This window comes from Neovison vison, chromosome 4 (assembly GCF_020171115.1).
Source record: "Neovison vison isolate M4711 chromosome 4, ASM_NN_V1, whole genome shotgun sequence".
NCBI classification, from domain to species: Eukaryota; Metazoa; Chordata; class Mammalia; order Carnivora; family Mustelidae; genus Neogale; species Neogale vison.
This window is the reverse complement of record NC_058094.1, coordinates 218619569-218635149: the sequence shown is the minus strand read 5'-3', so window position 1 is coordinate 218635149 and position 15581 is coordinate 218619569. Positions and strand designations below refer to the sequence as shown.

Here is a 15581-nt window from a genome sequence, read left to right as displayed (position 1 = left end):
TTTACAGTAGCTGTGCTATAGAGCATAGCTTAGTGAGTTACTCTGGCTTCTGTGCTCTTACGCCTATAATTAGATTGAGATAACACTCAGAAAAAAAAAAAGGAGAAAATGAAAAAAAAAATCCCTTGGAATCTCTTCATTCCATTCTGCCCATCCCTATGCTCTGGCACTGGACTTTTTCAAAAAGTCTCTTTGTGGTCTTTGGGGGCTCAGAGCCCTGTGCTCCTTCTGCTATGAACACAGGGTCATGGTCAAGTCCATGCAGACCAGTGTGGTTCTGCGGTCTGGGACTCCACTCCTAGCCCCGACTTCCAGCCCAAGACAACCACTGACTGTGGAAGTTGCTGGGGCTGTTGACCATCAGGATGCCCCTGAGTGATGGAATTTTAAACGATCCTTTAGTCTTTTTTTTATTTTGTACTTTATTTTTCTAATTTTCTAGAGTTTTCTATTATTCAGAAAAAGTAATCCGATAGCCAATAATAATGTCATCTAGGGACTAACAATAATGTTTAAGAAACAATTTGCACCATGGAGGCATCAATGGGAAGAGTGCAGATACAGCCCACCAAGCTGACTGCTTTGAGAGACACCAGAAGCTTTTTTAAGTGGGCTTGTTTAAAAGCCTGTCCCCTTACTCCATCAGATACCACCTAGAAGGCAGTAGAGCAGGCAGCCCGGCTGGGATGCACCAGTGATTTCTAAATATGGGGAAATCACCTGTCCCTATGACTCATCATAGTTCCCTTCAAAGGGCTTGATTTGTCCAGGATGGTTGACCCCTGAGCAGGAGGAACATTTTCAGGAAAGGCAGCTTCCCTTTAGCCGCGAGAATCAACCAAGCAACCCGCACAAACCACACCAAAGATGACCAGAGTGTATGTCTTCCCACTCTTTCCCCTCAGAAACTTGAAAATCAGTTAATTAACGCTCCCAGAATAAGCCAGAGTCAATACCTCCAGGTACCTGACTTCAGTCTGACTGAGGTGGGCAGTTTTAGGGATCTAATCTCATCCCCCATTCAATCAGAGCAACTACGCTGGTTCACTGTAGACCTCCTCTTTTGACTGTGGATGACTGCTAAGAGGTAGGGCCCGTACTCAAGAGTTCCAGGATAATGTGTCTTCCCTCATCAAAAGAGAGGCAAGCACTGTGAGGTGGAACCACTCGCCCCCAACAAGAGAAGATGCCAGAATGGGCTCAGGGTGCTGCGTACGGACAGGTGATCAAGGAAGGCTCTGTCCTGATTTGGTGGAGATGGTGAGTCCTCCTGACTCTGTGATCCCTGACGCTGAAAAGATGTAGTTATTCAAAGGCTGAGGCTTTCAGGAGGTTTGAAGCTGGAAGAGGCACATTAAAATTTTTTATTTGTAATATTTCCATGCCAGGAAGCTACTGACCTCCTTTTGGAGCCTACAGCCACAACAGATGAGGAAGGGGGGCTGCCTGGAAAGAGAGGATGAGCCCCTCTGGAGACAAATGCCTGAACTCTTTTAACTGATCGGCTATTTTAAGTTAATGCAGAAGGAAAGTGGAAATGAGTGGAGGAAGAGGAAGAGGAACTGTGGAGGAAACAAAGCTCCCACAATGGGGAGAAAGAAATAGGACCTCCTTCCAAGTGGACATTCCACTTTCCTAAATCCCCAATCTCATAGGGTAAGCAAGGCAATGAAAGCTGAAATGAGCCCCATGCTTAAGGCGGACTCGCATGGAGCTCAAAATACATCCAAGATCAGGGACCCCGAATGCACACCTGTAAAGAATTTGAACTTGACCCGGGGGTCAGGGCTGGGGCTTTAATGAGGCTGCTAACCCTAAATCCTATCCAAGGGTTGGGTTCTACTTTGAGGTGAAGTTGGCAGAGGCTCCTTCTTCCTTCTCCCTCCCCGCTCCCTTCCTTCTTCCTCAGCCAGGCCACTGCTTCAGGTTGGGGGGAGGCGGGGGTAAGGTCTTAACCTGGATCCCTGTGTTGGAGGGATCGAGTTCACCCGGGCAAGGACTTGCCTTCTGTACGGGGCTTCCATCCTGACCACTGGCTCAGGCCTCTCACTGGCCCCAAGCAGCATCAGACCTCAGAGGGGATCTGTTCCTGTCCGGCCTCACTATCAAAGCCGTAGCTCAATGCTCCTGCTCTCCTGCTCTCCTGCTCTCCTGAAGGTGACGTAAGCCAAGTGGTTGACTTCTTTCTTAGGCATCTCTTAATATTTCAGGAAGGTTGTGAAGGGGCACAATAAGCAGTATTAAGGGTCGATCATAAAGATGAGGGCTGGAAAGAGTGGCTGATCCATTTATGGCAAGCATGGGATTAAAAAAAGTAGGTATAAATAGTCACAGGGCAGTGAGGCAGTATCTTCAAACAGGGCTACTTAAGAAAAGTTTCAATGATAGCAAGTTGCTCCCTTTAGAAATTCTTTCCCTGTTTTCCTGCTGGGAAACAGCTGGAGTTTGGGTCTGGTCGCAGACAAGCCCTCTGTCCCCAAACAGATGCTGGTGGACACCTGTCTCTCCCTGCTGGGCAGAGCCCACTCAAGACACATGGAAGGAAGATACGAGGCCTCTCAGTGTGGGATGCTTCTCACTGTTTCTCAAGCCCTTGTATGCCTCAAAGGGGGAATTCTAACCTTTCAAGAAAAAGGTGTTTTAAAATTTCATATACAATAGAAAAATTGGCTTTTCCTGAAAATGGTTTCTCTTCTCATAGAATAAATCCCTTATTTTAAAAATCCTTAGAAGCCTAATCGGAAGGTAATAGCATTTTCTGCTCCATAGCCCACCCTCCTCTCTCGGCACACCCATACACGGGGCACGCACACAGGAGACCTTCTGCAGAAGCTGACCAGCACCGCCGGGAAGGAAGCCTTGAGTAGTAAACCCACACCTACGTCCAGGTTATATTGGTACAAACACACAGAAAATGCACCGGAGAGCTACACATATATGGAGACCCACATTCAGGCCATTCATGCACGTGGGATGTCCTATCTGGATGTGAATTACACACACATACACACACGCACACACGCACGCACACACAGCAGATGAGGAGACAGGTAGGACTCCTGGCCTGGTGGATAGAAGGGGGAGAGGTGGTTAGCAGGTGAGGAAAGGTGGGACCGCTAGGAAGAGATCAGAAGACAGGTGGATGCAACAGGTGCTTGCACGGGAAGGAAAGGAAGGCTGTTGAGCTGTTGTTGGCAAAGTGCCCGAAGCACACTTAGTTCTGAAGCAACTGATTTCTCAGCTACATGGCTGACCCGTGACTGTGCAGCTCGGGGATTCACTCTTGGCCTCCCCAGGGCTGCACAGCCCCCGCGGGGTCTCCGAGGGGACTGTCAGGGGCTCCTGCCGACTCTTCCCAGCGGACGCTCGTCCCTACAGCTTCCATGACTCTGGCTGGCTTCGTGGTTCGCCAACACCTGCAGGGCCGGTTTGCTCAAGTGAGCCTGAGACACCGGGTGCGACTTCTGCCACCCCTGTCTTGGGGGCGAGCCACTAAGACGGCTATTTGGGGATGCATGGCCTTGAATATCAAGAGGAAAAGGAAGAAGATGGGAAGAGTCGAGAGTTCTCCATTAATTTACACAACATCATACAAACTCGCGCCCATGGGACATGGAGATGCTCTCTCTGCACGTGACCCATTTCCTTTCATCTGTACAGAGGTCGCCCCTAGGAGAGGGGTAGATGTCCAGTGACAAAGGACAGCTTCCACGATGGGGAGTGAAGGTCTGGTTTGGTTTGGTATACATACTTGTATACGACAGCCACGGAGGAAACGCTCCTTCTCCCGCCTGAACTGTGCTCCCTCTCTTCTCTCATGGCTTTTGTGCCCAGCTTTGTCTTGAACTTCCAGATTTAGAGGACTAAATCCTGCGGCATCCTAGAACTCTGACGTGAAGGACCACAGGGCCCTCTGAGACCCAGTGGGCTGGTTCTCGGTTCTGCCCTCGGGGAATTTCAGCTGCACACAACAAATAATAGAAAAATGCAACACAAACGCTAAAACCCCACACTCAGAGAACGTCCACCACACGCACACACTCCGGGGATCTGAAACTACAGAACGGGCACCCGCGTTGGCTTGCCCCTTCGTTATTCTCCCTCGTCTCGGGCCTCCGCCCCAGGCCGCGAAACCACCACAAACGATGGAGACAACAGTCATGATGCAGTATTTCCATTTTAAAAGGTGCAAAGGAGAAAAGGAAACCACCAGAAGTCGTCACACACACACACACACACACACACACACACACACGCACGCACACACACACGCACACACACGCACACATCACAGCGTTACTCCAAGGCTCCAGTCTGCCCGTGCAGGAAGGAAGGTGGGGTCGGGGGCAGGGGCAGGGCGGCCTCTTGTTTGACTGGTGTAAGGCAGCTGGGGGTAAGACTGGGTTTTCTGAGCATCCACGGAAGGGTCCTTCTATTGACGAGGACCTTGCCTCTCAGCATGCTGCTCTGGCCCCCTTCCCACCTCTAGAACTTGGTCCGAAAGTTTGGCAGCAAAGAGAAAATGTCCTTCTCGGTCTGTTTTCTCTTGCACTTCTTGTGTGTCGCTGGTGGGCCAGGAAGGGAATCCGAACAGGAAGATCCGGAGAAGTGGTTCTGCACATGGCCTCGAAGATCTGGTTACCTTCTATGAACTACGGGCTTTCTTCCTCTGCGATGCGGTCGGTGCTGGGGTGGTGCCTCCCTGCCGGCCCGATGGACGGCATCTCCTTCTCTACATCTGGGCTGCTTCGGACCCCTGGCGACATGTCCCTTCTCGGCCCACCACCCCATCCTCGTGGGGGACGGGGATCGGGATGCTACCACGGGGGGTGACGTTCATTCTGTCTTCAAGAAACCATGGAGCCAAGAGTCAAGAAGGGATGGAAGAGCCACGGGATGGGAATGCTTTCCCCATCCCGGTGATGAGGTGACACAAAGTCCGGCGAGATGTGGGTGCCTGATGGCATCCTCTTGAGTTAGTTTTGTTTTATATATGTATATTATATATATATATTTATATATATATATAGGTATGGGTTTGTTTTTTAGCACACTGTCCCGTTCTCGGGTCTGGATTTAGGGCAGTTGGTCCTCGGGACAGGTTGGACAGAAGGGGCCAAGGTACAGAAGAACCCCGAGATGAGTGTGAGGCCCAGGCCCCCCCACGCACAGAACATGGACCATCCGTAGCCGTGGCTGATGTCATCGGGGAGTCCATACAGGTAGCGCGGGTAGCGTGACAGCTCGAAGTTGATTCCGGCCACACAGGTGCACAGTGAAATGATGCAGAAGGTTCCTGGAGGGCGAGCGAGGGAACACAGGTTGGGGTGAGGGGAGGAGAGGGAGGGAGAGACGGAGAGAGAAAAAGACAGAGAGAAGTGAGGTTGACAGCATTTTCAATTCTCTTGAGTAGAAAGATGAGAAGACCCAGGTACGAGCCACCCGCAAACGAGATTGATATCTGGCAATATTCAGAGAGAGGAGAATAGCATGAAGAGATCACGGCTTCCTTGCTCTCCAATACGTTTTGCCTTTAAAAAATGGAGACATTTCTTCCCATCCAAAGCTGCTCTATCGTCCTGATTAAATCCAGTGATTTGTTCTGGGGGTGAAGGTTGACCTCCAGAACTTTTGATCTTCCCAAGTTGCCCCTAGCTGCAAAAGCTCGCTCTCTACTGCTTTAATGGTGTGCTGTGCAAGTAGAGGGGACAGGACAGAAAAGATGTGGTTGATTAATTGAGAGTAAAAGAGATGAGGTCCGTGTGGACCTAATTACCAACGGGACATGGCCCAGCTTGTTGATAGCGTAGGTCTTGTTGTGTTATGTTAATGGGATTCGTTGGGGATCCTCCTGCCTTAACTTCCTGACGGTTGTCCTGTGACTTTGGAACCTTGTAAAATTTCTGTTTGTTAGCTCTTGTCAATATTCCCCCTCGATGGGGGAAAACTGGGGCTCTCCGGAAAGCCGGCCCTTTGAGCCAGTCATCTAAGCTCCGTGTTTGGAAGTGGTGTGTGACTAAGAGGGAAGAGTCGGGCCACGCGCTGTTAGTTTCCACATAACGCTGCTGTTTTCTGTTACGACAGAGGACCGGGCCATTTGCATACTTCCACACTAATCAATTCAAACTTGAAAATGTGTATTAATAATTAGAAATAAAATAGGCAGGGGTGCCTGGGTGGCTCCATTGGTGCAGTGGCCGGCTCTTGATTTTGGCTCAGGTCGTGATCTTGGGGTTTTAGGATTGAGCCCCATGTTGGGTTCCACGCTCAGCATGAAGTCTGCTTGGGATTCTCTCTCCTGCTGCCTCTGCCCCTCCCCCTGCTCATGCTCACTGCCCCTCTTTTAAATAAATCTTTAAAAAAAAAAAAAGAGACACACACACACAGATCTATGCAGGCACATGGTGGATCCCCGAGAAATGGACTGACGGACACGTGTTACCACTGTTCTCCAGCTGCACCCTCTGACAACCCGCCTCCCGGCGGATTTTGCTGAGAGTCCCAGAGAGCAGAGACGATGGGCGACAAAGGTGGGTGAGGACCCCGCCTGACGGGGTTTGCTCAGGTGAGGAACTCAACTCTCAGACCCGTAAGCTGGTGACTGACTGGGGCGTGTGGGGTACAGAACGCCCCCAACCCGCTGCCGCCACCACAGCTCTCTGGGCCTCTTTGGGGGGAGCTAACACAGATGCTGGGAGCCTCTGTGGAAACCGTCTCTCAGCCGAAGCACAGTGGCCTCCGCTCCTTCACCCAGAGTACAGTGTGACGTCCTCCGCTCCCGGACAGCAGCAGGCTGCAGCCTCTGCGGCCAGTTCAGGATCCGTCAGGTTATTCTCCACGAGCACTTACTGAGACCTACGTGAGGGTCCAAGGAACAATGCATAGTCACCTCTTCTTAGTAACTCCCCCCATGGCTTGGGCTTTGGGCCTAATTCCAATCAGACTCCAAGACTAACCACTGCCAGAATCTAGCAGTTAAGGGAAAAGAGCTCTGCCCAAGCCTTCTCCAACCTTCCCTCCTGGAGCAAGGCTCTGCTGTGAGCTCCAGACCTGGCTTTGGGAAGTGGCAGGTGTAATCCAGGCCAGGGAGGCAGGGACAGTCCCCATATGGCCGTCCTGGCCAAAGTGACGTCAGGTCAGGTGTGGGGAGGAGAGAGGGGGAAATCCCAGTGACACAGAACAGTGGCTCCACGACACAAAACAGTTCATCAGCCAGCATTTATGGGACTTCTGGGTTTATACTAGATGCTAGGAAGATAAAAAGGAGAGTAAGATATGATCCCCACTCTTAAAAATCTTGAAATAAATCTAAAATTAAAATATTTTTCTAAGAATGTGTTTTTTATCTTATTTATTCATAAGAGACACACAGAGAGAGGCAGAGATAGAGGGAGAAGCAGGCTCCCCAAGGAGCAGGGAGCCCGATGTGGGGCTCGATCCTAGGACCCCAGGATCATGACCTGAGCCGAAGGCAGATGCTTAACCATCTGAGCCACCCAGGTGCCCTGAGATAAAAAGTTGTTTTTTTTTTTGTTTGTTTGTTTTTTTAAAGCTTACCATCTTGTTAGGGCTATGAGACATACATGCATAAATGAAGAGTTGAGGGTAAAGTGAAAGGAGCACCAGACCGGGGACGGAACCGGGGACGGAGCCGGGGACGGAGCGGGGGGCGGGGACGGCCCTCCCACAACCAGCAGTCACAGGGAAAGGAGGAAGGCTAGCCCACAGTACGTGCTAAGTGTCAACCCTCTGACGAGACAATCAGGCTGGGCTGGGGCAGGTTTCCCAAGGGAAAGACGGTTCTGAAGGGGTCCTCCCCGGGTCTGGGGAGCAGCCCTCCTTCACCCTCAGTGCCCACCCCCGATCCCAGGTCTCTATGCAGAGATGAGAAGGCATACCCGTCCCTGTGCCTCTAGGTTCCCAGATGCTCACTGTCCCAGCCTAGTTCAGCGTCCCACGTGAGCTGCTGTAACCAGTCCCTGCTAACCTGCCTTCTGTTCTTGCCCCCATAGAGTAGCCCGCGGTATTTTAAAGATTTAATCAGATCAGAATTCTCTCCCCTGCTTACAACCCTCCCATCAACTCAGTACAAGACCCACACTCCTTACCTGAGTGGACCTTGCCTCCCTATCTGGCCTCATTCTCACCTTGACTCCTCAAAGGTCACCCTCCCAGAGAGCCTCCCCAGCCTCCTTCTAATAGATGCCTCCCCAGTGGCTTTCCAGCTGTTGTCTCAGGAGCTGTCCCTGGTGGAGGGAGAAGAGGCTCCAGCCCTCTCTTTCTCTCTTTGGCCAGAAGAGCCCTGCTTTGATCTGTGTCCGTGTGAAATTTCATTTGAAGAAAGGAGCCCAGTGATTTCAACAGTTTTGAAGAGCACCGGGCTTGTCCGTTCGCAAGGGGACCTCAAGGTACGCCATTACAGGGCCTAAGCTTTGGACGGCAAAGTCTGACGGCTGCTCCCCTGGTTCCAAGTCTGTGCCTTTGGCAGAAAACGCTAATCAGTCTCAGCTCTCAGTGCTGCTGGTCCTGGAAGGGGCGTCAGACTTCGGCTCAGCCCCCGCCTCCAGGCAGCCAGCCCCACCGCCAGCTGGCTGGGAAAATCTAGCGGCCCCTCTCCGCGCCAGGACCCTCGGTCGCAGGGCCTCGGAGCCCAGCAAGTCCAGCCGAGAAGAGACGGCACCACCCCATGGAGCCGCAGCAGACAGCCTGTGCGGTGAGATCCTCCGGCTCCAGAAGAACAGTATCCTCCAGGCCCCTCTAGTGTCCCTGTTTGTGAGCCCCACCCGGTGGGGGAAGGATGGCCCACGGGTGGAGGGAACTAAGCAAACATAATGCTTCCTTCTGGGTGTTCAGACACGCCACCTGCCTCCTTTGATGGCGCTCCCACCAGAAGCTCTTGGGGACTCACGACCATGAGGTCACCCTGCAACCCACAGCCCCGCCCTGGTCACACCCATCTGTGCCCCTGGCTGGAAGAGGCCAGGGCCTACAGGCCCCGGGATGCTGCCTGCCCCATCGCCCGGCCCTTCGGCTGCAGGCACAGCTGAGGCTCGAGCAGGGGTGGGTGGGGAGACGGTTTCCACGCCAGCCTGCCAGCTCCCGTTCCAACACCGCGCACAGCTTCCCCATCCACCTCCTCCTCATGGCTGCCATCTCTAATTAGCACTTCCCAGGTTGCCAAATATTAGGTTCCAGTTTCCCATCCCCCTGACCAACCCCCCCGACTTTCAGTTTCTCCGCTGTTTGACGACCTCCCCCTGCTTGCTATCTCCTCCCTCGGCTTCCGGCTTCCGAGCTGCCCCTTGATCCCGGCTCTGTGCCGCCTCTCTGTCCCGCTGCATCTGCTGCACGGGCTTCTCACTCTCCTTTCCTCTTTGCAGACTTGTTCCCAAGCTCTCGTCCCACGTAACACACTCGGGGTAACCTCACCCTCTTCTCTGGCTGCAGACGCCCCCACTACGTCATTACGTCACCAGACTATGTGACGTTATGTGACATGATGTGATCTCCTATGCTATGTAATTATGTGTCCCCAACCCTCCAGCAACACAGAATGGTCAGGGTATATCCTGGCTAAACACAGGTTTCCAGGACTTTCCCCACCAACCCCAATTCCCTTAGGCTCCTGATTTCTTTATTCTTTCAACATCTTGCCTCCCTGGTAAGGGGACCATCCATCCCCGTTTGCCTGGCAGTTGGCGGTGGGGATAGGAGCGTGGCCCTGGAACGTGGGATTTTCATCCTGAATCTGGATAGTCCTGGGCTTCGGGGGACAGATCAGTGACCCTTGCGGGTTCCTTCACGTCCTTCCCTCCACTCTGGCCCCCACTGGTGGTACTGCCACAGGGACTGACAGATCCCTGCTTGTAAATTAAATTAACCATCGTGCCCTCACCCAGTGAGGAGGGCCACACGGATGCCTGGAATGTGTGGCTCATGTGGAGACCTGCCAGGCTGGGGTTGCATAGCTCTGGGGGCAGCTAGCCCTTCTGCCAGCCTGAGATGTCACCAAGATACACTTAATCTGTTAGCAGCCCAGTAATGGCCCCACCCCAGTCCCACCTTGAAATTCAATAATTTTAGAGGCAGGATTCAGAGTTCTGGTGTTAACCCCCTGCTCGGCCCACTCCTGAGCATGGACGGCAGGTGTGTGAGGTGTGAGCAGAGCCTCCTGCGTGGCTGCTGCTGGATGAGAACACACGGGGTTGGGGGGGACGGGGGCAGGCCCGGGAGGGACACGTGTCTCCAACCCCTTGAGGGATTGTCAGAGAAGCCATGTGGATGGACCCTGAGTAGAAACAGCATCAACACTGAGGCCTCAGATCTGGCAGCAGAGATGCTCTTCCTAATTCAAGAAGCCGTCAGCCAGGAAACCAAGGCCCTCGAGAAGGTTCTCGCAGGAACTCAGGGCAGTTAGATATTGTGTGCACAGGCATCTTCCCAAACACCCATCCCTTATATGACCAACTGGTGCCTGAAACGTCACTGGAGTATCATTTCTGCATGTTTCTAGGGCAGGAAATCCATCTGCATGACAATTTTCTGCTCCCAGGAATGAGACGGGACATCTGTGTATCCCTAGACCAGGCACGTCCATTCCCTTGCTGCTTCATGGCCAAAGGGCCTCCGTTTGGACCCGGGTCCACCAGCCTGCTGCAGAGCGGAGGCGGCAGCCATGCCCCTGTGGGTGTGTGTGTCAGGGGTCGTCAGGAGTCGGGACATCTGAGCAGCAGCCCGAGTCCTCCCTCAGCCACTCCCCCGAGAGCCCCTCTCCGATCTTTAAAACCATAAAGAAGCAGATCGGCAAACAGAAAGAGGATCCCTCCTCCTCCAGCTCCGGGGTCTGCATCCCAAGAAGCCGATGTCTACCAAGCCCTTCCTTTGCGGAGATCAGATGCCTTGGCAGCATTTAGCTCTCAAGAGCACTTTATAGCTTTGCTCAGACCTGCACGGAATACAAATTACTGTTGAATTATACACCATTGCATCAGCAGCGGCCGACAGGCGGGCCGCACGGGCTTTCAAATCCAAGGTGCCTTAGGGGTTTGCTGGGCTGAGGCAGGGAGCGGTGACAGGCTCCGGAGAGCACCCTGCAAGGCATGGCGCCCTGAGTCCGGACAAAATCATCCATCATTCTGCGAACTCTGCAAACGCTCTAAGCACAGACCCTGCAGGAGTGCCACCCCCCAGCCCCACCCCCGGGGAAGCAGCGTGTGTGTTCCCGAGGTTGCGTCTACGTGCCACAGGGCTGCTCTATGTCTGCGCATGCTTTTGCCCCCGAATGCAACATCCCCAGCTCAGGCGCTGAAAGGGACTGGCCCACGCGTACAGCCTGGCATCGGTTCTCTAGACAACACTTCCAGATTCCCGACCTAGAACCTGGAACCTTATGCCTTTGTTTTCACATAGCTACAGGGTGTTGGGCAAATCCGTAAGCACTGATGTCAGGGACAGAACTGGGTCCTCAAACTTCCTATAGTGCAGCCCTAACCTCTGTGCCTCCGAGTGTGACCGTGTATGACACAGGGCTGTTGCGGAGCTAACACAGTGAAAACGAGGCTGTTGGGGGGGGGGTCCCTAATCCAAACTGACCGGTGTCCTTCCAAGAAGAGGAGATGAGGACATACAATGAGACACCAGACAGCTGAGCACAGAGGCAAGGCCAAGGGAAGAGGCAACAAGAGGGTGGCCCGTCTGCAAGCCGAGAAATAGGCCTCAGAGGAGACAACCCCATTGACACCTTGATCTTGGACTTCCAGCCTCCGGAACCATGGGATAATAAATTTCTCTTGTTTGAGCCACCCAGTCTATGATTTTTTTGTTGTGGCAGCCCTAGCAATCTAACGCAACAGGTGAATACATAATAAATGGCTTATTTCCATAACATTCCAATCCACGATAAAATAAGACCATCTTTGTTTCCAGACCTCACAGCCATGCTGTGGCTACACCAGGTATCTAAACATAGCCATGCAGTGAAAAGAAGGGCCATATGCACACCAATGTTCATAGCAACAACAGCCACAATCGCCAAACTGTGGAAGGAGCCGAGATGCCCTTCAACAGACAAATGGATGTGCCCAACTTTTGTATCAACATGGACGGGACTGGAGGAGATTGTGCTGAGTGAAATAAGTCAAGCAGAGAAAGTCAATGATCATATGGTTTCACTTACTTGTGGAGCATAAGGAATAACATGGAGGACAGTAGGAGAAGGAAAGGAAAAGTGAAGGGGGGGAATTGGAGGGGGCGACGGACCATGAGACTGTGGACTCCAAGAAACAAACTGAGGGTTTTAGAGGGGAAAGGGGTGGGGGGATGGGTGAGCCTGGGGGTGGGTATGAAGGAGGGCACATACTGCATGGAGCACTGGGTGTTATATGTAAACAATGAATCTTGGAACGCAACATCAAAAACTATTGTATAGTGACTAACATGACACAATAAAAACTTAAAAAATAAAACTAAAATGATTATGTTCCAAAAAATTAAAAAAAAAAAAAAACCAAGCATAGCCATAGAAAGCAATAGCTACTGGGCACCTTCTGGGTTTTTCTCCAGCTAGTCTTCCTCGCCAATGTATCTATGCTTATTTCCTTCCACTCAATACCCATCAATCCGTTTACTCTTTGGGTATAGATTTAGATTTGATCCCAACATCCATGGCTCTGCGGCCTTTCCACCAAAGACAGAGCCTTCACAACCTTGTGCAAACATCTCAAGGGCTGAGCAAATGGAAGAGGGCACTGGTGGGTGTTCAAGTGCCTTTTGTGATGGGAACTTACTAAGGTCAAAAGAAACTTCGCCTGGTGTCCTTGACTGGAATTGGACACAGAGTCCATGTAGCTAGACTCAATGGTCTAAGCCAGGTCTCATCTCTCAAGAAGCCTTCCCTGAGTATGCCCAGCTCAAGATCATTCATATTTTTTCTGGATCCATAAAGCTTTTAAGGTTCAAAATAGGTGACCTGACAGTTACAGGGATGCTTCCTGTTCTGTTTTAGTTCATGTTCAGCTAGACGGTCACTTTCTCCAGAACGTCACTAGAAGAAATGGACTTCTAGGCTATCGGGCTTTCAGGTGACACTACAGGCTTTGAAACCTAGAGGGGAATGAAGTTGACACCATGCCTGGTCCTCACATCCGTCTCCTCCTCCTAAACCGTTCTGTGATTGCTGAGGGGTTTGTGCACCTGCCCGTGTGTGCGTGTATGCCCACGCAGGCGCACACCTACCCATGTTTCCTTGGGCACCTTGGGTTTTAGGAAGCATTTTTATATTCACAGAAATTCTGCATTGGAATAATACCTCTCTGCAGGATTATTCTGAAAAGCGATAATACATGTGAAAAGGCTTACAGAAGTTAAAATTGCTTTCTATATGTAAGGTATAATACTGGAAATGGAAGGCTTTAAGTGAGGGTGAGGAAAAATTGTTCTGGAGGACAAGAAAGAAATGAAGTTGCACTTTTCCTCTCCATCACCCACTCCACCTGCCCCTCCCCAGTTCTGCCCCAAGGTCAATGCCATACCAGGAAGCAATTGCTCTCCACAGAAACCAGAGGAAGGGCTCACTCAGGACTCTCAATTCTGTGGACTCTGTGGAACCAGAACCATGGAATTTGGAAGAACTCAGAGTACATCCTGAGACAGACACCACCCCCCCCCACCTGCCCCGCAGCCCCAGTAACAGAACTTATCCTCAGGCTCAGAGAGGTTAGAGCAACCAGCAGGGGTTACACGACAGCATTGTTGGAGAAGCTTGTAAGCCTGTGGTTCAGCCAGGGTGGGCAAAAGGAAGCAGCCCCAACGGCGGTGTGGGGAATTGCCATGAAACAGGAGCTGGAGACCTTTCCGAGGTGCCACTGAGCTTGTGCCCTGGTTCCTCTGGCATACGGAGGCGGCACCTAGCATTCTCCCACACTCATTCATTCAACCTCTACTCTACAGCAGACTGTGAGAGCTACCTTTTTATCATTTTTAGTCTACCCAGTTTTCTTTTTTTGTTAAAACACTACCACCACTCTTTCTCATGGGGAAGCCATTCTGAGATCCCAAGGTTTCATTCAGACTCAAACCAAATGCCAGGGGTTGTAACTTCTGTATCTCTTGAAGATGTGATTGCATATGTGTGTGTATACGTGCAGCATGGAACATGCATGATATAATCTACATAGTAATCGCCAGTTAAATAATTCACTAGAGGTCCCAAAGCATCCACAACAGAGCAAATACCTGATTTTGCCATAAAACATAGACTATTTGATTGTAGAAGCATCTGAGAACTATTCATTATACTTCTTCCCACTGCCCCCACTTAAAAAATCCCCCAGAAAAAGCCACCCCTGGCCCACACCACTTTTGCCCACCTTCCCTGGGATATTCCATGCTTCTTGGCACAAAAAGTTGGGAAAATCAGAGATGAGTGGTCCGTGGTGAGCTACAAGCTTTCCATATGGCAGGCATCTATGTACACGTGAGAGTCCCAGAAGACAATGAACCAAGAGTACAGCAGCACATCTTTCTCAACGTGAATCTTTGGAGCTTCCTATCCATCTGGGTCTTGGTTCAGAGCTGAGAGTTGGTGGGATCCAACTGGCTTCCTAACTAAACTGAGAGTGGCATCTACAGCTGTGCAGAAAGGAACATTCTCAAGCTGTGAACAGTGAGCTTCCAAGAGTAAAGCCACTTAGCACATGCCATCTTCCTGCCTCTGCTTCTCTTTTCTCTCCTTCTCTTTCTAGGCCAACTCTTTCTGGTGGATGACAATGGTCCCTGGAGCAAATGTGGAGAATCTATAGGGTGGAGGGCAATTTTGTCCTGGGTTTCTTGCTCAGGACAAGACTTGGAAGTAATTCTAAACCTCCAGCTAATCATCTCTGATACTACAGCTTTGTGGTTGCTCTGGTCATTGATGTTCCTAAGGAGTTTACAAGCCACATCCCTCCTGCCCCCCGACCTGCCCCCAGGACCAGCAGGAAGCTGAGCACAGGGAGACCTATCCTTACATATGAATTCCTGCCTTGGTGGTCTAAAGCTCTCCTGGCCCAGAGGGACACTAAGGCAGCTCTATCCACTTCCGGGAGGAGAACTCCAGCCAAAGGAGATGTTCAGAGTGGAAAGAGAACTCCAGCAAGAATCAGAAAATCTGAGTTCTGGTCCCATCCCTGCCCATGACATGGGAAGAGCACCTCCTCTCTTTGGCTATGACCCCTCAACCATACAATACACAGAGGGAAGGACCAGATCTCTACGGTCCTTCCAGTTAAGTGATGCCCTGACTCTAGGTTCTTTCGTAACCACTCTAGGTTGTGTTGCCAGTCATTTTGTCAAACATGAGCCACCTGGAGAGAAGACACTGCTTCTCACCTCCCGATATGCACAGAGGGGCTGCTGGATGAGACCATTAGATGTCATTAGCTGACATCAGTGTGCAGATGAGGCTCTGCTCTAAATTGCCTTGATTTTAAATGTGGAAGGATGGGGGCCCAGCTGTTTAAGTGTCTGGAAGAAATTGGCTCCTGAAAGAAATCTCTCAGGCTTCTACCCTATCTGATCTGATCCAATGCCATGTTAATTAGGAG

At 51.4% G+C, this 15581-nt stretch overlaps 1 protein-coding gene across 1 annotated transcript in view; it reads right to left on the bottom strand.

Moving 5' to 3' along the window:
* Positions 1 to 4300: 4300 nt before the first annotated feature.
* TMEM178B (transmembrane protein 178B) overlaps positions 4301 to 15581 on the bottom strand; it is a 329044-nt gene continuing 317763 nt past the window's right edge. The window contains exon 4 of the mRNA XM_044246725.1: positions 4301 to 5296. Within this exon, the coding sequence (XP_044102660.1) occupies positions 5046 to 5296 (251 nt within the window). The 3' untranslated portion in view covers positions 4301 to 5045. The remainder of the gene's footprint in view (positions 5297 to 15581) is intronic.